Source organism: Bemisia tabaci, chromosome 4, assembly GCF_918797505.1.
Source record: "Bemisia tabaci chromosome 4, PGI_BMITA_v3".
NCBI lineage: Eukaryota > Metazoa > Arthropoda > Insecta > Hemiptera > Aleyrodidae > Bemisia > Bemisia tabaci.
The window spans coordinates 35370738-35396053 of NC_092796.1; the positions used below are offsets into that span (position 1 = coordinate 35370738).

Consider the following 25316-nt stretch of genomic DNA (forward strand, 5'->3'; position numbering starts at 1 on the left):
GGTTTTTCACCGGTAAATTAGACGATGAAGGGGGGGGGGGGGGGCACGTTTCCCAATATCAATCGATTTCAGTGGCATCAGCTTCTAGAAAAATTTTGTAGTTTTCGACATGCTTGATTGACTGGCAGCATACAGCATGAGTACGAACAACGGAGGATTGGTTATTTACTGGCTTAAAATTAGTATCTTGAGTCGCAGCGTTCCAAATCTCATGCTGAGGTTTTGACTTTATTCAACGCCACGGACGGGTCTCCTTGAAATTTCCAGGGGACTCTCTTCTTTCATTCAAATGAGGTCACAGAGAGTTTCAATGAGATATTTTGGTCAATTCTTTGAGGAAAAAGGAAAATGAGATTTCAGATTTTAAAAAATTACAATGGAAGTATGGGCTTTTTGACTTCCGTGCACTTTCAAGTAAGTACATTTGTCATCTGGAATCACGGCAGACAAAATTTATTCATTCAAGAACTTGTCAAAATACAGAGACGGGCCAATGTCCTTTATCGATGATTTTAATTTTGGGATGGATAAAAGTACTGTCTTTTATTGCATGTGCCGATCTAAATATCGGTTGGAATAATTAAAAAATTATTTGAGCATGAATGAAAAAGACAGTGGATTCTAGATCAAGGGTTTGAAAGGACAACGGATACATTTCACTTGGGGGAAATTAGTTTGAGAAAGTATTTCAATAGAAGCAACAATGCCTTCATAAATTTATAAAAATAATGTATTTTACACATTTCTAGATACAAAAAAGTATACCCTTACAGAAAAGTATACATAGCAAATTATACCAAATGGTAACTTGATAAAAATGGTACAATTCTTGGAAGATATTTACAGCGCTAATATAATACAATCCAGTCGCAGCAATTTTTCATTTGAAAAAAATTCGAGAACATGCCTTAGCCTAGCATTGTTTTTGATAAAGGAAATCTATCGAGTTTAGCCTAGTTACAGAAAAAGCATTGGACCTGCAGTTTTCGGTACTTTGTGAGGAGATTATGAATTTTTTAGAAGAAGAGATCAATAATGACGGTTTTTATGATTTCAAGTCCAGTTGATTCCGCCATCCTAAATGAAAAAATATTTAGTATGTGAAAGATCAAGAAAAAGCGAGTCACTGAACATTCAAGAGACTGTCAAAAATTTAATTTGAATGACAAAAAGTAAAAATATAAGAATGAAAAAAAATGTACGGTTTAAAAAAAAAACTGGACCTAAAACCTAGTAAGCTTTTGTTTTTTTTTAAAACATCTGGAGTTGAAGCGTAATTAAGGATCTCACTTGCCATAATTAAGAAGGTACAGAGCTGTTAATTATTCATCAAGATCTACACTGAGACTTTGCTAACCTATAGGGGAAAAAAGTAGTTCAAAGATTTTGTTGAAAAAAATTTGAATGCACTTTTCATGTATTTTTGCATGTACTTAGTACAAGCAACATCAGTGGAGTGTAACATGGAAAGTGGTCACAAAATATAAAAAAAATTACAGAATGAGAGTCTCCGAAATGTTCAGGTGGGAACACCTTCTTGAAAGTGATGAGGCAGACTTATCTAATCATATTTAACAAGTTTGTCAATTTTTACCAAATACATTTGTAATACCGATTGAAACTATCTTTACAATCACAAAACCAATACCTAGGATTTCTTGAATTAATTAGAAAATCAGCATTTTTTACTCACTTTTGTCAAGTGCACGGGAGCTAAGGCATTAATTACTTTTCTGGCATGTTTTATAATTTTCTACCCTCCAGTTTTTCATTTACAGTGATTTCTAGCACTAATTAGATTTCTGAATTTTATGAGATTGCTTATTGATAAAGCCTTTCGACAGTCTTCATTCTTTTGAATCAAGTTTGAAGCAAGCTACAAGATAATCGTTTTTAAATAGGTAAACAAAGTAACGTATACCATAAATAAAATCCTCTGTTTTCAGAAAGGAAAAAGAGGAGCAAATACTGAACAAATTTGTTCTTTTTCTATCCGTTTTGATCTCAACTGTTCCTGTCTCCTCAATCCTTCTGCCTAAATAAAAACACGCTCCAAGTAATATTTGACAGGAAAAAATTATTCATTCTAGAAACTCATTTCTGAGAAATTTCACATTCAGATCTATGCGGGGGTATAAGATGTAATAATCTTTTTTCCATGCATACATAATGTACTGAAGTATAAAAAATTATTATCCCTTCATACGATTTTAACAGGTATGGTTGAAAAATTAACTATTAAAAATTAGCACAGACATAGAGAAAAATTCCATAAGATTCAGGGAGAAACATGTATACACCATAACTGTGATCAAAATTTAAATACTGCATTGACCCTTCAAAAAAGTATGTGTAGAAAAGGAAAAACTTCATGATTTAATCAAAAGAATTATATAGTAATAAAAATTACAAAGAAAGAGCTGAATTGGACGTAGGTACAGGTTGCAGGGGGAAAATGACTCATAAGAATTGAAGCTTTCAGTACAAAAATAACAAAAATGCAACCATTCAAATGAATTTTAAACAGGTGTACATTAACTATTTGATGCAAATATATTATTTGACCCTTCGGAAAACGATTGATCCTTTACTTGAGGCTACAGAAAGTCACTCCCAACTACGCCAAAACCGCTAGTAAAACATTGTCCATTTTCTGTTAATTTCATCACAGAATTTGCGAGTTTCTGAATGATGAGTCTGATTTTGGATAGAACAAATGAGAAAAGGAATTAATGGACTCAACTGGCTAAATTGCTAGAACTCCTTGGTATAGGAGTCAAGGTGGACTTCGCAACTTGTCCAGAAAACATAAAAATGTCTTGAGTTGAGTTTATCAATTCCAATAATACAATTCCACTATTAAATCTTACAGATTCATTTCTGAAAGAAGCAGCCATGAAGCGATGAAATGTCTTGCTCCTAGACTGGGACTGAATTAAAGCCCTGAAGCCCTTCCCTAAAGCCTTCTGAAGTTGTGTACAGGAAGAAATTCAAACACTGCTGGCAAAAGAGGACATGCAAGTTCCTACGTAATTGACACTTTAAACAAATACAAAAGCTGACTCATTGCAAATCCTCTTATTTAAACGAACTTCAGTTTTAGGATACATTTCAATTAATTTAAGAAATGGGCAGAGTGAGGCTACACAGTATAATACTTTCAGTGGCACACAAGCCTAAAATAAAAACAAAAGTGCAAAAAGCGCACTACACAGCTGAATGATAGTAAAATTGGAATGCGTTTTAAATTGTGCAGAGACACTGGTCCTCATTAGGAATTGATAACAAAAAATATTGGCCCTCGAGTCGATCAAATAACAGTCTTTGGTACATAGTGCGGGTAAGTTAGAAAGTACCTCAAAGATATTTCATCTTTAAGAGCAGTTGACAGCTGCGACAGCATTTGCCGTTTTCTCTCATAACAAATGGGAGCTGAAAAGATGGGCCTCGACCTGATTCATGATACTGAAGAAAAACATCAAAGCTCATAATTTCTGTTCCTACTCACATGTGAAAACAAAAATAATCTTAATTTCACTGTCATCAAAGTTCAACAACATTTTAGAATGCAGCATTGGTTGAAATTGTAATGAGTTGTGATTAAACGCTTGGAAATTAAACTTAATTTCATCATTCATCGCACTCTACTTGGCTGCAATGAGGATATTGTTGGGATACCTATTTACAGCTGCACAGAGAACAAACTTTTTAAGTCAAACTAATTACATCATTGCTAAAGGACCCAATTACTTATGAGGAGAAGCTGTAAAAAATATTTTTTTCTGACATCTATACTGGAAAAAAGTAAACATATGTGCGGCTTGGTGGGTGCGTTCAATGGTTAATCTTATCATTCAATTGGTTGGTGAAATCATATGCCATTTTTCAAAGGATGATTCTTGTAAAACTGTTTAGCACAAGAACTTGCTTTACCTTTTTCTTCAGACTTCATTTTCTGCAAAGTAAAATCTAATCATTTCTTACATCTTCCTTTGCATGACTTGAATTTTCCTCAAATCCTCAATCGATTGATGAAAATTCTGTACACTGATGATACCTTTGATGACATTTCATACTGACAAAACATGTATTGTACAGTTCCATTACACATTCGCCAACACAAGCTAAGTGTTCTGACTCCTGTATATTCTTCAAGAGCTGATGTGGGGCTTCGGAATGACTGTTAGTGGAGAGAGACGACTCGAAGACGTAACTGGCAGGTCGATGGAGTTCTTAAGCTGTAATGACATCCTTGAAACTCTCAACTATCTGACTATGTGGGCTCAATTGACTGACTGGCTTTACTTGTGGGTTACAGCTAAAAACAGAGAAAAAAATTGATATACACTTAAAATTTAATTTAAAGTTTATCTTATGAGCACATTAAATTTTCTCCAAAACAGACGCAGTTGCAGAGCCCTCCTCAGCATCTACACAATGTGAATGACTAGTAATCATACATGCAACATACAGCAAGTTTACCATTTCCAAGTGTTTTGAATGGCAAATCGATGCCTACGGTGCAAAACCACGTATCTCTGTTTGTGTCGCTGCAGACTTCCTGTCATACTTAATTTTTCCTTCAAAGAGTCAATTTGACTTTTTAAAAACTTCCCTGATTTTTCTCCTGTTGGCAGAATATTCTGCAAAAATTTCAAGCCATTTGGCTGGCTCATTTCTCTTTGAAATAATAAAATAGGAGTGAAAATTTTGGAACACCGTAATGGAGATAGGTGGTTTCTCACTTAGGTCATCGAAATTTGTTGTTCCCAATAAATCAGAAAATAAAAATAAACAGAAGAGCGCAAATTTTGTGACTCAATGCATACTTCTGACCTTTCTACAAAGTGAGGAAATTTTGAATCCGAGATTGCAACTGATTTTTTTCCCTGAAAAACTTTCTACACTCATGCATGTCTCTAGGGTAATTAAATAAGGGATTGAATTAAATAGTCAGTAAGTAAATAATCCCCGGGATATGCAAGAAATTAGCATTTGACATTCCTTCAAATTTTTTTCGCAGACAAATTTTTCGGAAGATCAACATTTCCTCCCAAAAAATCCGTTTTGTAGGAATATTGATGGATGATGTGAAAAATCGGTCACTTTTAAATACAGCCCTAAAAAAGACATCAGAAAAGCCTGTCATATGCCATGCATTTTTTTTTAAGTAGACCTGTATTGTCTAACTAATTTGCGACACTTACCTCCCGATGATTCAATGTATTCCTATGTGACGGTGAGTAAAAAAATTAGCAGAACTTCCGTTTATTTGATTTCAAATGTGATTTCCTTAAATTGACTATATCATTGTTAGCATTAGCTTGTCGTTCTTTTCGTTCTTTTTTAGATCGTAGAACTAGCCTTGTTATTGCCATGAACATCTGAAAAAAAATCATAACATTAGCAATGATAGAGGAACAATCGGTTGAGCTCGTAATTTTTTTTTCCTGGCTAGTTTACATCAACGCAATTAGTTGCTTTGCAACTCCACTGAATCGCACCATCAAGAATGACATTCTGAAAACAAAAAGGGTTCAGTAGCTGGTTCGAATACAAAGTAATTAGAGTTTAGCTACAGTTTTTATGATCAGCGAAGGACAGGTGATGGATTGGTTGCACAAAATAAATCCGGGAAATCGGCCAATTTCATCATCCAGAAAACTTGCAAAAACATGAAATTGAGCGTATCAGAAATAGAAAAATCTAAAGTACTACTTGATGCATTTCCAAATTGTGCTTTTTAAATTTTACTTGTCCATGGACACTTTTTTCTTGGTAACCAGCTATCAGATTTGCTAAGGAAATATATCAGAAAACCTAACATAAATAAATAGACCACAAACAATTATAAATCCATCTCACATACGACTTCAATAGTTTCAGACATCATCTTTCTCTTCTTAACACAAACAAAGCACAAATGTATGATTAAGAATGAACGAAATCATACAAGGGAAAGATTGATAACTGTCTGAAGTTTTTTAGTTCTGATTGGATCTTTTTACATAATTCTTACAACATTTATTGCAAGTGTGTGTTATTGCAAAACTCTAAAACTAGTCTTGCAATGACATCGTCGAAGCTAGGCGTTCATCTGTTTATCTTTCTTCCTTCATTTTCGTTCCCTGATTGCAAATGCGCCCGTAATTGGTAGCAAAACTTCCTGGTTTTGATTGTTTATTTTGTCAACCTTAGCCCCATTTTGAGATGCTTTTTGTGAGCAACTGGTAGAAAGTTATTCCCTTGAAAACCTAAAATCCTAAGTCGAATTCTTCAGTGTTGTAAAAGATATTACTAGAGTTTCTATAAGCATCACTCTTGTTGGAACCTACAATTTACAGGACATTGGTGCACCAAAAAACTATTGCCATTTCATTTACTTTCCATTTTTCACTTACCTCTTCGACATTTATATTATCCTTAGCACTGGTTTCGAATAACTGGATTCCCATTTGATTTGCAAATCGTTGAGCATCTTCTGTCAAAACAACTTTGCTCTCTGGAGCATCATTCTTATTGCCAACTGAAAAAAAAAAAAAAAAAAAAAAAAAAAAAAAAAAATTAATTGCATTTGATGGAAACTTCTTGTGAAGATGGTTAAAGTTCATGTAATACTTACTCAATGTGTGACTGAAAAATCCCATACCAGCACCAGCATTTCCTGACTTTTCCTGATTGGTTTTTTCCCTTGACTTTTCTCGGTTTTCTTCATTGCTAACGACTCTGTTAGATATAAGTTGATGCAGGTTATTCCACAAGCGGAGAGTTTGAATTTATTGATTTTAATGTAAAGTTTGAGTGCAAATTATCATCATACTCAAAAAATTCTGTGAGCAACAAGTCTCTATCCTGCTGCGATTCTTGTCCAGGTGTCAGGTGGTGCATCATGTGCAAGTAAAAGCATAGAATGGTCATGCTCACACTGCTACATTTGAATCAGTGATTATAGACAGGGCCCTAATTTTGACATAAAATTTTGGAAGCCATCTGGCTAATAAAACAAAATTTACACATTGCATACTCTGTACCACTTCTAGTAACTATTTGCATACTCTGTACCACTTCTAGTAACTATTACGAACTTCTATACTTATAGAAAATTATGCACAGTGCCAAATTTATATTTCTATTGAAAAATAACAACTGATTTCGTGGAACCCTTGAACATAGACATATTCAACATGCTACATTAAGATGTTGATTTGCAGTTGCCATGAACTGTGGACAGAATGATGCGTAATCTCTCGAGTTAAGAGAGACTTCAGTATTTTTCAGAAGGAAATAGGCTCCATGACAAGATCTTAACGAGAGGAGATGGTGCACGTTTCTTTTCAAAATCTTACATAGAAAACAATTTATCTGATGGAAAGTTCGGAAATAAACTTCTGAACAAGATATTAACAAGTATTTTAACGCAGACCAAATGAAGTCCGACTGTACAACATAGAGTACATAGAGTCGTAATGTAAATGGGAGAGCTGGCGCCATGTTCTGCTTGGCGAATTCCGAGCCCGGAGTGCGCCGAGTTTGGGTCACTTTTTCGATACATTTTCGATCCAAAATGGCGGTGTGGAATACGTGGTAATCCCTATCTCCTCTGTTGTTGTTGTTGTTGTCATCGGATGGCCGGGTACCCGTGTATCGCAAACAATTGATTATGTATCGAAAAAGTGACCCGGCATCACACAGGAGTCTCGGAATTCGGGACATGGAAAATGCTTAAAAGTGGCGCCAGCTCTCCCACTTACATTACGACTCTATGTACTCTATGCTGTACAAATAGTGTTGCTTGTATTTTTACTTTTTAACCAATGTTAATTGTAAATACTTATATCTTGTTCAATGGTTGAGTTCCAGACTTCCCACTGTGTAAATCAATTTCAACATGGGGTTGCGTGAACAACATGGGGGTCAAGTGAAAATATGTTGCATAGTGCTTTAATTATTACCCTGACTATAAGCCCACGGTAAAACTAATAGACAACATTAGGTATTCTCCGTAAATACAATGCATAATACACGAAGTTACTACCAATGTTTACACTTTTAGGATCCGAAGTTATACTTAGAAAAGGAAAACACCATGGCTGATTCAAAGATAGTAAAAAGAACTCACCTAAAATTTTGTTAACAACTTCACAGTTCTGATCAATCTCATGAAGCCAGCGTTTAACGTTCGCAAAAGACTCACCGTTTGTCACATCATACACAACTATGACTCCGTGAGTGTCACGATAATAACTGCAAAATAAAATGGCTTAATTAATATTATTGCTTTAAAACAGTGATATTTTGAATGAACAGCTACATTCTTGATATGAACCGCAAACCTTATGTTTTCTATTCCATCATTTATAATCTTGTCTTTTTAGAAAAACAGTCCAAAAATGAGTTACAGCTACATACAAGAGACTGTGTGAGGCCCAAGATCCATTCTAAAGCCTACAAAGATACAACAACGGTGAAACGCCCAATCTATGTATCTTGGTTTGCACCGCTGCAGGCTTCCCGTCATACCTTTATTTTAAATGGAAAACGACTAGACGTCAACACTTTAAACGTCCATGATTTTTATTCTCTGTGCGAAAATTCTAAAAAACTTCAGGGAATAATGTTGATTAGTTTTCCAAAAAAAATTAAATAGGAGGGGAGCTTTTAAAAGACTGCTGAAGAGATACGTCATTTGTGAGTTTCACTGTCGAAATGCTGCTATCACAATCACATTATTGTAATATTTAATTACTTGCACTTCTATTTTAAGTGAATTTTTCGAAGAATATACAATATTGTTTAAGTCTACACTTACAAGGGGAGGCTACCGATTGTCCCCCTCAGATCGGGTTCAAATTTGGCAGAGAGGTAGAATAGGTTAATATAAGAAACCGTATTTTTTTTTAGGTGCCAATGCCCAGCCGTTTTTGAGTTATGAATTTTTGAAGTTGCCGTTTTTATGTGTCAGCGACGCGCTCAAGTTGAGCCTGCTGTGCGCGCACCTTTTAATGTGATCCGAGATATACGAACGTCAAATACGTCCACCGGCCAAACGGTAGCGTGCTCGCTCACGGCGCAAGGGGTCTGGAGTTCGATTCTTGATCCGAAAATTAATTTTTACAATTGATTATTTTGTTTTTTAATCACTTCATCACAACAAATTGTAAGTCACTTTGTAAAAGCTAGGATGTGAATAATATTTTTTTCCCCTTTTTTCTCAAGAAATCATTAAAATTAAATATTAAAAAATACATAAAAAATAATTAGAATCATAACGTTTACAAGGTGATTTATAATTTCATGTGTTGAAACGATGAAAAAACAACATAATCAATAGTAAAAATCAGATCTTCCGATCAAGAATCGAACTCCGGACCCCTGGCGCCGTGAGCGAGCACGCTACCGCATGGCCAATGGACGAATGTGACACTTTCATATCTCGGATCACATTAAAAGGTGCGCGCACAGTAGGCTCAACTTAAGCGCGTCGCTGACACGCAAAAACGGCAACTTCAAAAATTCATAACTCAAAAAAGGCTGGGCATTGGCACCTTAAAAAAAATACGGTTTCTTATATACCTCTCTGCCAAATTTGAACCCGATCTGAGAGGGACAATCGGTAGCCTCCCCTTGTTAGTGGTGTCCAAAATGAGCAGTGGTTTATGGGACAGGCCCCCTTTTATTATGTTGTTTTATCGATTTCTAGAAGAGTAGCTTAGATTTAAATTAAAATTTTAATCCAAGATGAAAAAGTTGAAAACGTTGTACTGATGGCTGAATCGAATTATGCGTACGTCAGATTGTGATGTTGTAAGTCTTTGCTCAAGTTTTATTTTTTTACAGAAAAGTTAAGCGACGATTCCTAGGTATCAAAATTTTCTGCGACTTCATCCATTTTATAAAAAAAAAAAAAAAATTGCATGAAAACATTTTGAACTGTTACCCTACAACATTGCAACCGAGTTACATAGTTTATTTCATTTAGCCATCAATATGATGCATGCAATTTTAAGGCATCTAGCTTTGCATTGCCGTTTTATATTGTTCATTTTCCCCCAAATTTGTTTCATTTGATACAGCATATGTAAAAGATATTTAAGAATGCAGGAAGGTTCAACTTACGTAGATGTTATAGTTCTAAATCGTTCTTGCCCAGCTGTGTCCCAGATCTGTAGTTTGACTTTTTCGCCATCTATGTCGACGGTTCTGATTTTGAAATCAACACCAATTGTCGTAATGTAGTTTCCAGAAAATCTATTATCTGAGAATCTTACGAGCAGAGAACTTTTTCCAACACCTGAAAAGAAGAATTACATAAATGTTTCAACAACTTTAAAATCGTGAATTAAACGGAGTTTGCTCATCGTTTGTTGAGACAGGAGTTTATCTCTGCTTAGCTCAAAAACAACACTGCTCAGTAAATTGAGGCATCTACTACCCAAGGTAAGACTTCAACATGATCGGAGTACGCTACTCTCATACAATTTTTGATGACGTACGCGTGAAAAAAATCTCTTAAATTGCACAATAAAATTAATCATCGAGAATTTTAGTAAAATTGTGGAAATTGTCAGAAGAAAAAGAAAATGCTCGCCTTGGAGGGTCATTCTAGAAACCCCAATCTCTTTCTTTAAAAGACATTCTAAAATTAGGATATTGGAGATAACGAAAAATAAATTTCGATTATCCTTAATTGCGATAGTGGGAACATGCTTCGTGGAGAAGGAGATGAAATCAAAATGATATGTTATCTGAATAGAGTTAATTTCACTTGACGAATTGATTTCCCCAATACATGGCTATTTGCGAGCAAAAGTAGGAATCCAGTTCGAAGTTACATTCCATTCAGCCACGCCCGACAAATGATCAGGAATTGCGGTGTATTCTTGGAGGGAAAAGTTAAAACTCTTTGAGTGATGAGAATCATTGAGGATGACATCTGAATTGAGATTTTGGCCCAACTGTTTTCAGGAGAGGAGGTTGAACAAGTATTTGCCTTGAAAACTATCTAAGAGTTCCGCAGGTACCTATGTTTAACTAAAAGATGTTGAGAATTAAATAAGGACTAAAGCGCGCGGCCTACAGCTCAAAATCGTGGAATAAGGTTGTTACTTCATTATTAGTTAATGTTAGAGGGGGTACATTGAAAAATTATGGCACAATCAAGTGAAACGTATTTATAGATAGCTGAGAAAGTCAGCGAAAGGTTGTATTTTCAGGGATGTCTCTATTTGCCTCTGGCACGGCTACTATTACCATTGGATTGAAAAATACATCACACACTGTGTTATCTCATTGGCTAGGTACGAATCCATGAATTCAGCAGAATTTTGGCATGGGGCAAAATGAAGCATTGCAAAACGCTTGAGGTTGTCACTTGAGACGGGGAAAATACCGCCTGCTCAGCTCAACAAAAAATTAAAGCGTACCCAAGCAGTAAGGGCATGGAGAGATTTACCTAATCACTCAATGGAAAACAATAAAATGCATCTGATAAGCTCTCCCACAGAGCTTTCTTGATCATAACCTTCAATGAGGTATTCAGATTGGAAACTTCGGAATAGTTTGCCAATAGACTCAAATTCAGTTCTAATGCAGGACAGTGGAAGCAGTGGATCAAATCGAGAGAAGTCTACAATCTCAAGGAAGCAATTTCCATTTGAACAAAAAAGGCCTTGAAATCACTTACCACTATCACCGATGATTAGTAGTTTGAATAAGTGGTCGTATGCTCTAGCCATTCTGAAATCACTCCCTAGGCTGGTTGTACTTGCACAACAAAAGACTTCATTTGACTAATAATATTGACGATATTTTATCCTCGCAGAACTAAGCTGCAAACACTTCGAATTACGAAAGACTACGGGCACTTGGGAGAATTATTGCGACAAAGAAAGGGAAAGAGAAAATAGAAATCTTTGTTGCTTGAAACTAAACAGAAATTACACCCTACAATGATGTCTTTCAGGTCTGATAAACTGGATAAACAGGGAAACAGGTACAGGAGACAGGACAGAAGGCAGGAGGTGAGCTAGCAACTGATCGGCGGCCATTTTAAACGTCAGAGTTACGTCACGAAGTACATACCTCTGTCTAAGCAGACACGTGTACATTTCGCTTTGTAAGGTATGTTGTCTATTCACTGATTGAAGGGACTTCTCTTATTGAAATTTATTGCAATAAAATTGGGATTTTCAATTTTTTTTCAACGCAGATGACCTACCTTCCTCACACATGGAACAAATTTAAATGCTCGTTTTAAATCGGTATTTGTTGGCCAAATGATGCGAAAATATTGCAATTTCTTTATACTTAAACAAAATTTTGCAATATTATTGCCATTTCCATTGCACTGTGTTACTTACTTGGGTGATGATAGAACAACAAGAATATACGCCGAAAAAAAAACTAACAAACAAACTTTTGGAATCCTAGCAGTTAAGCCTCCGCCACATCGCATATTGCCAAATTTAAGTGGACAATTTGATTTTTCACATGAAAAAGGCTGTGCGGATTTTTGTGCAAATTTCAGAGAATTCTTACGAAGCAAATCCCTTAAAATTTTCGAAGGAATCCGAACAGACGTCTTCGTGTAAAAATTTAGACTGTCCAGTTCAATTTTGCAATAGCTGATGTCGCTTGGTTCCTTTCTGCTACCGCGGTCCAACTGATAACCGACGGTCTGACTCGATCGGTCCTTCAATACCAATGTTTCACTGATAGGTTTACTGACAGTCAGGCACTTGGTTTTCCCAATGAGTGACTAATGTAAAGCACTGTAAATGAGCATACAAGCCAAACTAGTTTTAAGTTTTCATTAAAAGGCTTTTGAGTACCTAGAGCCCTAAGTTTCTATTTACATGTTTGGATACATAAAAAGTGAAACCATCAAAATTCTCCTTAGAGATCTCTATCACAATATAGTAGGTACCTAAATAATGCGCCCGTCCCGATCTTATCCTATTTTTGATAGAAATCGTCCTCTAAATTTTGCCATCAGTTTTTATGCTACTCCAAAAGCTTTGATGGATCCAACAGACAACGCGTTAACCCATTGGCAGATAAATGCAACTTATTATTTCAAAATTTCGATTGCTTTGAGCGGTATCTATTGGTACTTCAAAATGACTTCAATTTTAGGCATCCTAGTTATCATTGAACTTTGATTTAATGTACTTGAAATAGTATTCAGGCATAAAAATTGGGTGATTTCTTTTGTCTGTTAAAATGGTGGATAGAATAATTAGGGAAATTTAAGTCAAGATTATGGAATAAATTTACACTATCACTTTCATTTACTAAATATTGCTTTATTCTTTCAATTTTATACAACATCAAGAAATGAAAATACAAGAAAATTAAGGTTTAGACTTCTCAATGATTGTGAGCTGCAAGAGTTTCATTTTTCTACAACAGTTCTTTTTTCTCCATTACAATTTTCCCATCTTTGATGGTACAAAAGTTTCCTGATAATTCATATGCCTTATTAAAATAGTTCATTACAACTTAGCAGACATACGATTTCTATTTACAAAGTAATTTGACAATTTTTATTAAGAGTGCCTAATTGGTGGATTGCTGGTGCATCAAAAGAGACAGGAAGTGGAAAAATCATTCACACTCTCACATAACGAAGTTTGTTGCTTAAAACAAACTGACATTCATTAACAACGGATAATATTGCTGAATTGAACAAATTGCTACGTTTCATTCAAAATATTGAGGAAGAATTTTCCAACATTTTTAACTGGACTACTAAGTAAGTAACCCTCCGCAGAAAAGGGAACTTTCATGAATTGATAATTACTATCATCATATGAAGGAGTGTTTTGGGTTGACAGATAAGAAACTGTTGGTGAGAAAACATTATTTGAAATTTTGAAATGAGTCTGTGAACAGTAAAGCGGCCCTTCGAAGCGCCCTAAAAATTGACCGAGACATTTCCTACACCTTTTTTGTTGCATTTCCAATGAAAACATAGAATACCGATTTGCCAACTCAACAAGAAACACTGCAAAAAAATTATCTTCTGAGAATACTTGGTTCCTTATCCTTTTCCTGAAGATGGTCACATCGTCACCTTCCCGGCAAAGTATCACAAGCGCCACTTTGCCAACTTTTCAAGAGACACAAAAAACTGAATTGCGACCGTAAAAGACGGATGTTTGGCTTGAAACTTGAAATATAGATCCAGCACACCTCCCTGCTTCGAATTTTAATAAAATTTCTTTAAAAAAACGGGTTTTTCTTTGAAAATTGGCGCTTGTGATATCGGCTTCTTGGGGCACTCTGAGAATCTATTGGCGCTTGTGATACGAAAGCCCATCAAATTTAACGGAGTTTTTTCCATATTTCTTCATTTTTAATCTAAAAAAAAATATTATTTTCGTATGTAAATGCATCTCATTAATTCAAAACTACCCATGACTCAACTTTAATAAAAATAGCGCTTGTGATACTTCGGCCGAAAAGTGACGAATCGCTCCAAGTCATTCCAAAAGTTGTTGATACTAATATCGAAAATCAATCTCAAAGATGAGCGATTATTCCCAACTTGGCGCTTGTGATACTTTTCTCTTACATGGCGCTTGTGATACGAAAGTTCGTCAACTTCAAAGGAGTATTTTAAATATTTATTTATATTTAGTCTAAAAAAAATATTATATTCGAAATAACGAGATGTAATTACATGCGAAAATAATTTAGTTTCAAGTCATTCCGAAGACTGCCGTGACAAAAATTGTAAAACAATCAGAAAGGTAGGCGGTTGCCGAACTTGGCGCTTGTGATACTTTTCTCCCAAATGGCGCTTGTGATACAAAAGTACATCAACTTTAATCGACTTTTATTCATATTTCTACATATTTGTTGTAAAAAAAATGATTATTTTCGTATGTAAATGCATCTCGTTATTTCGGAACTATTCATAACTCAATTTCGGTAAAAATGGCGCTTGTGATACTTTGCCGGGAAGGTGACGACATATGAATTGCAGATCAGAAAATTGGGAGCAACACAGGTTTAAATCAAAGAATTGAATTTGGAACCAGCGTTTCTCCCAGTCAGTGCAGGGATGTCATCAGCTACACTCCGCTCTAAACTTTCCATAGGTAACACTGGACTTGCCGCCCAATAAGTTTGCGCACTTTTTAAGTATGACAGAAAATCTGCAATTTTCATCTTAGAATTAGGATTAAGTGTAAGATTCAAGATTGTGGACTTTTTGTCACACTCTCATGAAGCATGATGTTACTACGCTTTGACTGTCGGACTCAATGAGGTTCCCAAGAATAGGCATCCTCTGCTGCGTTAAACAAAAACATACCTAAAAATAGACTGATAACATACATTTCTGAGGGCATTTAATTTGCAACGTATCATTCTCATTAACATAAATGTCCTTCCAAAGTGACACTTTCTTCAATTGCGATTAAACCCTTCAAAATTGAAAGGAAGACTTGCTTATCTACATTCGGTTGTCACCTGTTCAGTTGTATCAGGCCCAATATAATATTCTTTAACCTAGTATTATTAAATGACAGTCATTGTCATTCACTCCGCATCGGATTATCTAACTCTGTTTCAGAGACCTGATTTTTGGGCAGAGATATCATAATGAGCCTTGCCAACTCACTTTATGTTTTCCTCCTCAAAACTAGAATTTTTCTGCTCACACACCTGGTAACCTTTGCATTGATATGAAAGAAATACGCCTCTCTCATTGAGGAAGTTGAGGATACATTACATAACAAGTATTTTTACAACAGTTACTCCAAATACATTTCATTCAATTTTACGAATGAAGCATTACAACTGACTTACAGATAATGCCACGAGGCAACCCCCACATAATAATTTGATCTGCTTGAATAATCCGATGTGGAGTATATTTTTGAGTACTTATAGCTTGAGATCAAAAAAAAATTTAAGGATAAAGAAAAAAAGTTGAGATACATTGACTAAATGGAAAACTGAGCTGTCTTGTGAAAGAATGAGGGGCATTGTATCTTTTGGATCAAAAAAGATAAATCAACTTGGTAAAGAAGTATGTATTACGCGTACTCTCAGATTTAAAATGAGCCTAAGATTTTGAAAATCGGTCTCAGGATCCTTGAGAAAACTCAATTTCACTGAGACCCATTAAGTGAGAATGAATGAGGTAGTAAACATTTTCACAATGTTAATAAAAGCGAGTTGAAAGTTCAATAATTATACGGAGCCTCATAAAAGGTTTTTTGGGGTCAAATTTCTTGCAGAGTTAATTTTGAAATGAGTTCAAATAATACCTCAATTTAAGCAAAAATGTCACTTGCACCCTGCATTTGAGGATTATTTATCCTTTTCAGTATGTATCCATTAAAATTTTGGCATGGTGAAAATGAAAATAATTGCCCCAAAAAAAATCTAAAGTATACAAAAGACGCAGTGAGAAGAATTGAAATTGGATTCTGAACTTAACAATGATAATGATACGCATTGAACATGGCATTTTTAAAAAGTATGCTATAAAAACAATGGGATCTAATATACCGCTCAAACAACTCATTAAAATTAAGAAATTGAGAGGTTGCGGAAGATTCTATGGAAATCTAAAAAATTTAAATATTTCTGTGCTCTCAAGAGCAGAGCATTAAACACTGATCTTAAACAGGCATATCTCAAATAATAAAAAAAAAATTCTGTTGAGAAAAGGGCAATGTACAGTTAAAGGCACTTCACTTACAATGAATACAACATAACATAAAAAAAGGCTTCTCAAATTGTTATTATCATGATCAATAAAGACATCTAAAATACGACAATAGATCAGACAATACATAGTATTCTCTGGTATGAAAAATTGGAGACAGCAGACATGGTTGAAAAGAAATCCCTCCATTAACAGAGACGAACAAAACATTGTATCGGAACAGTTTAAGAAAAAAACGAGGGAAGGAGAGAGGGGAATAAAGGGCGAGAGAGAAAGAGAGAGATTAATGACATTCCAAAAATACAAAACTATTGGCCAACTTCGTGTACAACAACTCTGTAAAAGAAAAATATTTTCTTGATTGTATAACGTAGCTATAACATAAGCTGAACTCAATAAGAAACAAAATGTTTTATGATATTAATTTGACAGGAATTCACTTTACAGAAAACTATAAAAATATAGAGGGTGCAGATTTGGTAAACCAATTTACGAGATCAAAATTCTTGAGATTCCTAAAATCCGAGGAAATTCTATAAAGCTACTTTCCCAGAAAGTTTGAACAACAGTTCAATTTTAAGCTCATGCATCTTTCGAGAACTCTGTTTTCACTCCTCAAAGTTAAAAAAGAAGATGAATCGAAATAAAATTATTTGTGTACAAAAAATCATTGCTGGAAAGGAAGTGACAAAAGTGAAACTATCAATTGCTGAAGTTTTTAAATATGTTGACAGCTGAAACTATCTAACCTTGCAAATTTCTGCATAGAAGAGAATTAAAAAAATTTACTTCAATTTAGCAGAAATAAGATAGCTCTTTTTCTAATTTTGTAAATGACATTATTTTCCATTGATTTACCAATACAGGCAGAGGTTTTCACAAACGTATCCATCAACTCTATTTCTTTCTCTAGTTCTGTTTGAATTTACATCTTTAAATCACTTTTTTTTTCTGACCTTAAATTAAAGACACTAAAATAAGTGTACGCACTTTTAGAGTTGACAGGAGATCATCGTCTTCAGTTTTGCACTGAAATTGAATGCAAAAATCAGGATGACAGCTCTTCTGTCGCACTCAAAAAGTGCTTAAACTTACTTAGTGTGGACTCTAATATTGAATAAAGATAAAAATGTTTTGAAAATGCAAGGTTCTTCAAGAAAAATCACACTTTGTTCTCTTTAAAATACATTTTCCTAACTACGTGCAATGATTGGTCGTTGGACAAACAAGGTAGAAGCGCAGGGGAATTTACAAAAGCCTATCTGTACTAAACATCTGGACACAAAAGTACAAACTTCAAATACAGATACTTTATCGCACAACTCACTAAAACGTCCTTCAAAACATGCTTACGACTACTGTAAAAAACTTTAGAAAAGTGCCTGTGATTACACAAAGTTTAAAACAGTCACGATCAATTGTTATAAAATTTGTTAAAAGAATAACGGTCATTCACTCACAAAGCACCATAATTACAAGCATACATGAAAAATCAAGAGCAATGACACGAGGAACAGTAAAATGGACGTAAAAATTTTCAATGATTTGAGTTGCTGTATCAATCTAAAATACAAGCAATTTGAGGTGATAATGCTATTTTTTTGTTGTTTTTTTCCTCCCCCCTTCAGACTACAGTGAAAACTTAAGGAACATTACACATCAAACTATACTTATTTTTATTGCTTCATCAAGATTGATGCCTACGGTGAACATCGGCTTGTTTAATGAACTTAAGATGAGAATATTCACAGCCATTGACAAGATAAGACTAACTCAAGTATAAAGGAAATATACATTGATCTGCCGGTCTGAGTGACAAACTTTGATGCCATATACATCCAATATATTAGACTGAATTAGAATTAGGTATCTTATCTTGGTGACACTGCATAAATGCGTATCTCGGTTTGCAGCATTGCAGACTTCCTGTCATACTACATTTTCTACGAAATGAACTTCTCAACATCATTCCTTGAAAACTTTGGAAGCGTATTCTGTAAAGCCATGACGTTCATTTGGTCTCTGTATAACAAAACAAAATAGGAGCAGAGATTTTGGAACACCACAAATCAGGTACGCATTTTAGCAGTCTCAGCGTTGATTTGCCTATCTCGGCTTTCATTCCAAAATTCTTATGAATATCAAACATGATTTTGTCTAAAGTTGAAGCCTCTTGACTTCGAATTAATAGGTTACCAGGAGCTTCAATGACAAAAATTGACCAATGGAATAGTTGCATTGTTGCAATGACGTGTAGCTAAATAAAGTGCACCTCAAAAAGACAACAGATTTCACTCCATTTCATGTGGAGAGCTGAGTCTCAAGAGAAAAGAATTATAGCTGCTCAAAAATGTTCTGCTGACATTCTGTGTTAATGGATCGATAAATTTTGAACAATGAGAACTTTTGGAACGGTAACGTGGTAAAGGCATTGATTCAGAAAATTGCCCCAGATGTAGAGCTAAACAACTGGGGATCAAGTCTGATTTTTTTCTGACGGATACTTTGGTTCTACAGAGACCTCATTCTGCTCAACTATTCTCAGAAAATCTAAAAAGCAACAAATGAGGTCAGCCAGAAAAGACTTGGAGTAGCTCTCTGTGGGCACATTTATGCAAAGAGAGTCTACCTACATTGACACATTTGAAAAAAAGGCATGTGTGCAATAATTTAGATTGGTTACATTCGTTAAATAGGAATTCAAATGCAATTGGGGAGGGGCAGTGGCACAACTTTTGAAAAGTGCAGAAACAAGGAACACATAAAGACCATCAAAACCCAAAGATAGTTGAGGATTTGTTAATTTCCTGCAGACTTCTTTTGCTTCAAAATAAGTCAATCACCAGAGAAACTGTAAGGAAAATTTTCTTTCAGCCACTAAGTCCTCTGTTTGTGGCATTGCTGGAATATCAAATTCCACTTAGCCTCCTTTCTCTCACACAAAGATCTAATTACTCTCTCGCGTTGGTATATTCTTCCTTAAGTCTCCCAATACAGATAAACTCCTCAAGCATATTTCAAGTCTTACAAGCATACAAGTATTTCTTACTCATTACTACAAAATATCAATCCAGAAAATTTAAATATCTACAGTCGTGGACACTTTAATGTCAGAGGTAACCAAGCAAATCGCATAGAAAAATCCTCCTGCCGATATCTCAACATTTTTCATAGAGAGAAAAGAGCAAATTCACGTCAAGGCAAGGAAACTTGCGCAACAAGTTCATCCTAAACCTGAATTGCTATTCTCTCAGATTACTTGTGTAACGAACATTGCAAAAATCCAGTTCTATTCCTTTGGTTGCAGTCAATGAAAGAACCGACCCTCATTAGTACAAAATTTTGCAAGGCTAGGACAAAACAGTAAGCAAAATGAGAGTCTGTCTGTCAACTCTTTGTTTTGAAGCTGTTGATACATAGCGTAAAAACATTTTGGATTTATGGACATCATGTTTCATTAATTAAAAGAGATGTTTCTTCTTTTTGGAAACTTTTGAACTCAATGAAGATTGAGAGAGAAAATAATTTGAGCTGGGTTGATCAACAACACTGGAATTATCTCTGCCTCTAGTTTAGTCTGATATAATAGTTTCGCTGAGTTATTACACATAGCAAAGATTAAACAAAAAATATAAACATAACTCTAAGAAAGCGCCCACTGAGCTTAAAGACTCAAATTCTGACAACTGCAGAGCATGAATCCAAGAAATTTTTAAATACAATTATGAAGAATAAAGTTTAAAATTTTCAAAGAAAGTAACAAAGATAGAAGGAGGTTCACATTTTGAGTAAAACGGAGCTAATAAATATAAATTATAAATCATTTAAAAACATTAAAAGAATAAGTTAAAATAAATTGCGAGTTACGACTTTCACTAAACACTTATTGAGATTCTCGCAAAACCACTCAAACGCACGCATACAAAGTCACAGGTAACATCATCAAAAATTGAGCACAGTAAAAGATTGATAAGAAATGAATGAAAAAATAAAATTGAAAAGTTAAATACATTTAATTCTGTGAATTCACGATTGAAAGGTACTTGAGAACCCAAGACTTACACTCTTCTGTCACTTTGCACAGACAATGACACATCGACTTTTGCAGGAGTGCAAACTTCTTGATGGATTTTCCAAAAGGATCAAAACTTTTGTTTTGCAATCTAAGAAGGACAATCAAGCATGACGACGGTGTAAGTCGGCAATCACATGACTCGGTTTTCCTTTAAAAAAATAACAAAGAGACGGAGATTTTCGGACACCGCAAACGAGATATGTGATTGCAGACTTATGCTGTCGATGAGCTTTTAGAGAAAATCATATTGGAGAACTCACTTGTCATCCTTTTGAAAGAAAGAGAGTAGAAACAAAAAAAAATCACTTATAAACATCAGGTTAAAGGAAATCCCTCTGCCAAAAAATAAGAAGAAAAATTAATTAATTGAAAATCACAACTGAAAAAACTTCAATTTCATTATTGGGAAAAGTTCGTGAGAGAAAGAAAGAAATGTAAATTCCAAAGGAAGAATAGAGAGTTCTTTTTAGCTTAAGTTCACTTCATGAATTCATGGCCGAATCAAGACTACCTTGAAATAACTTTGAGATATCATTAATTTTGTTAGACTTGGAAGGAGCAGAACCTATCATTTTTCGTGGTAAAACAAGGACCACAACTATTTAACCAGAAAAAGCTGGAGTAAAGTTACTGTTTGAATTGTTAAAAAAGTTTAATTTTTTCGTCGAATGCTCTGGTGAAAAGCACATTGAGAGCCTTGTATTTTTTGGATACTACTTTAAGTTTTGAGATGATTTTTACCGTTGTTATTTTGTGTTAGGTGGTAAAAAAATAAGAGAGAAAAAGATGGTAAAAAGGAGAAGTAATGGGAGAAAAAACAAACAAATTAAAACTTTTATATACGTACAAATGCAGCAAACTGTTTCATTATAATTTCGTTACATTCGAAATTAAATAGGCCCATCACATTAATAAAAAGTTATTCCAGTTTTCAACATAGAGAAAATATAGAAATGTGATGACAATAAGGCAGCAGCCCTCAAATTCAGTTTTGACATAGAAACAAACATCAGCCGATCAGCTAAATAGAGTAAGGCTTCAGAGTAGATATAGCTGAATGCTAAGATGACCCAACTTTGTCACGATTTTTGGTAGACCTGCGTTGGCTTGCGGAGGAGTAGAAATGTACACTCCTCCACTCGCCACCACCTTCTGTACTTTTCTCTATGAATTTTTAATAAGCCAAAATGATTTTTGCAATGATCAAACATGCTATTTGTAAGGAATTCTACACAATTTTCACGGATTTGCTGAATCCAATGATTTTGATGATTTTATCAAAAATACTAAGTCCAGGTTGAGAATTTTCCTTTTAAAAGTTTTGCCTGACAGTCTAGACATGTTAAAGAATTGAGTTCGCTCAGAGAGTCCTTGCACTTTGCGAAAAACCTAATGGTCCTCACTGCTTCTAGAGTCACAAACATGATTTCTCTACTTTGTCCACGAATTCAGGAGATTTCTTGCTCATCTGCAAAACAAAACCTTCGGAGGCCTTCTGAACGAGAACAAATCTGAGATTTGTTAAAGGGTTACTTGTAAAATTTCAGGAGAACAATCGCAGCATTAATTCTTCTTTTCTTTTCTCATAAATTTTCTCTGCAAAACAATTTATAGCTTGTAAGGGACATCTATTTGAAAGAGAAGGTTGGCTCAAAATATACGATACACAAAATCGCGCGGAAAGCCATCTACAATAACCTAAGATCACATTATTTTCACAACATTGTATAAATATACAAAGAAGGTAACAAATATTATTCCAACATAATACTTGTCTTTTTGGATATATCTAATTATTTTCCATCTGTTTCTGGAAGGACATTAGGCACTTGGTTACAGTTTTTGGACGGACGTTCCAAAAAAGGACAAAATATTTTCACGACAAAGATATAAATTAAATACAGTAAAATCTAAAATGAGTAATTTCACAGAGCTTAACCTAGAATTATCTATTAACAAATCTGCTTACGTTTACAACCAGCCGAAAGATGTACGATCGATTTTGACTGTTGATCCAAATCGAATTCAGAAAATGATTAGGGCAAGATATGCTCTGCAAAATTTAAAGCAGCCGTCTACTGTGGGGATGTCTTAAACTTCTTGATAGGACCTGATCTTTTTAGAGATTTCTGGGAGAAAAACAAAGAACGGAATATTTGTTGATAGTTAAGTCAGAATGCAATTTTCTTAAGAAACTACCTATTGAAAGACGTTGCAAATTTTTTTGACCCAAAATATTCAAGTACGATAAAAAGAAATCCGTGAAAATATTGTCCATGGAAACCCAATAAACAGCACAAACATTTCAAAAATAAAATTCTTACTGGTATTTGAAAATAGGACTTAATGTTAGAAATTTTTACGAAACTGTAAAAAATTATTTTCATCATTATAAAAACCATCATCCATGAAGAGACATTGATCAAGGCACATTTGAGAACAGCTCTTAAGGTGTTGTGGTGTGAAATGTTGTATTGTTTTTTCTTAGCTCAGAAGGCATGATAGTTCATGAGAGGTACAATTAGTCCGCATAAATCCTGAATAAAGCCATAACGATTTGGCGGAAACATTTAACACACCTATAAATTTTTAAGGGTAAAAATATTTGATCATAGCTAAAATGAGGAGAAAAACTGAAATAAATGTAGTAAAAATACGATATCTTTAGCCATGACAAGGTTAATATGACTTTGATAGAGCATGAACATTGGCAACTGATAAAAGAAGTTGTAAAGGTTAATCTTAACTTGAATGAGTAATGATAAAATTTAATATTTTACAGCTCAATGTACGGCATGAATCATAAATCTATAATTGCTGCGGGGAGGAGAGGGACGATATTTGATCATTAAAAGCTTCATAATGGAAACCAAGGCTAAAATAGGAAGGTCTAAAATATATTTCACATCTTCACCGGACAAGTGCCTTTTAAGTTTTAAAAGAGGATTAAAAAGCTTGTAAGAACTCTAGAACTGTGGGAAAGGAGAAATTAGAAAACAAATCTGAAACATTCCTAAATCACTCAACGCACAAACATATCTTTTATTTACAAGTCAAAATGACCATCGAAATTCTCCAAAATGTTTTGAGGACTCTAAATTTAAGTCCAATTACTAGTTTAAATTAAATTTTATTATTTAAAAAAAGTACTGCTGTCAATGTTTGTATGTTAGTTAATTGTAAACTTTTGTAGTCCACACTGTCATAAAACACCGATACTTATAACGTAAGGTAAGAATTATTCATTCTAAAACTAAATGCATTTCGAATTCTAGGATATACAAAAGAGGATAGAACTTATTTTTAATGGGACAGAGACTAACTGCTTCAAATTTTGCAGGCTGAAATTTTTTTGCACCACAATAATAAAAGAATTTTTCACTTAAAAATTCATTTAAGTGTAAAAACGCTTAGAGACAAGATTTTATAGATTTATAAAAAAAACTACACGAGAATTGCTTGCAGGCATTTTCGTGCTCATTGCTTGACATTACATAAAGGCACTAGCTTGAAAGACATAATTTGAAGACAGGCAACATAAAACAAACAGAATTATGGACGACCCATCCACGGGCAAAGTAAAACATTAAAGCAAACATTTCAATAAAAAAGCTAAAAATAACTATGCATGTGCCACTGCGTAGCATAAATGCACTCCGGATAAATGGGGCTGCGACATGTTGGATTTCAAATTTGTTTGTCGATTGGTTCCTGCCACACTGGATAGTCGAATGGCTGTGGAGTTCCAGGAGCAATCAATCGCACTTGACGGCTGGTTTCTGTGGCACTTCGAATCAAAGCCATGTCAAAACATTGTCAGCTTTGCTAGTAGGATTAATTAAAGATTGAACGTCATCTAAGATGTCACTGGACAGTTCTTCACCTAGCTGAAAAATAATGTAAAAAAAGGGTTAGAGGTATTCTGGTTGATTATGCTGTGGGACATTGGCAACTGATTGGTTGTAATAGTTGAAATGATAAGTAAAACTAGCTGCAAAAGGGCTGTCCTGGGCTAATAGATACAGTTTGTGTCATTGACAATTGGTCACTAAATGATACATTGGCTCTGGGTTGTAGGTTTAAGGCACTGCTCGGTTTTTTGTAAAGGAACATAGCAATAAAGCTTTCCTCCATGCTTGTTTCTATCAAGCTCTTTAGAATAAATTAACCATAACATGAGGCAACGTCTCAATGAAGAGTGGATATCTAACATCCTTCATTTTTAGGGATGACACATTTTTTGAATCCTCAAACCTTCAAGAGTGTTGGTACCTATTTGGTGGATTTCCAGACTTCTGGCATAATTTTCTCTTAAGACGTGAATAAAAACCGCATTTTATCCAAAAACAGAAGATGTCAGAAACTACTGTTCATCTACATGATTTGCTGAAGCTCATTAATCTCTTTAAGAATCATGTGTAATGAGCAAATTACAAGGTGAAAAAGTGAATAAGACCTGCTGCATATTGGTCTTTGAGAGATGGCGACCTCTTCAATTATTTTCCATTTTAGTGGACTGATACCTGGACCGCGTTAAACGGAAAGGAACCAAGCCAC

General features: G+C 34.7%; 2 protein-coding genes across 3 annotated transcripts in view; both read right to left on the minus strand.

Moving 5' to 3' along the window:
• Positions 1 to 712: 712 nt before the first annotated feature.
• Rab35 (RAS oncogene family member Rab35) lies at positions 713 to 11977 on the minus strand. Its single transcript, XM_019041956.2, has 6 exons — positions 11684 to 11977; positions 10117 to 10291; positions 8120 to 8244; positions 6402 to 6526; positions 5208 to 5384; positions 713 to 4318 (listed from the first exon to the last, which is right to left on the minus strand). The coding sequence occupies exons 1-5, from the start codon at positions 11733 to 11735 to the stop codon at positions 5253 to 5255; spliced, it is 609 nt and encodes a 202-aa protein (XP_018897501.1). The 5' UTR covers positions 11736 to 11977; the 3' UTR covers positions 713 to 4318; positions 5208 to 5252.
• A 1306-nt stretch (positions 11978 to 13283) lies between these two features.
• The window catches only part of yki (Transcriptional coactivator yki), a 107400-nt gene continuing 95367 nt past the window's right edge, over positions 13284 to 25316 (minus strand). For both annotated transcript variants that reach the window (XM_072299759.1, XM_072299758.1), the window contains one exon: positions 13284 to 24646. In XM_072299759.1, coding sequence (XP_072155860.1) covers positions 24554 to 24646 — 93 coding nt within the window. In that variant the 3' untranslated portion in view covers positions 13284 to 24553. The remainder of the gene's footprint in view (positions 24647 to 25316) is intronic.

Coding starts and splice junctions, on each gene's coding strand:
- Rab35 (XM_019041956.2), bottom strand. CDS start 11,735: ATGGCTAGAGCATACGACCACTTATTCAAACTACTAATCATCGGTGAT. Junction 10,292..11,683: donor ACTAATCATCGGTGATAGTG/GTAAGTGATTTC, acceptor TCTTCTTTTCAG/GTGTTGGAAAAAGTTCTCTG. Junction 6,527..8,119: donor AGTTGTTAACAAAATTTTAG/GTGAGTTCTTTT, acceptor TTTTTTTTTCAG/TTGGCAATAAGAATGATGCT.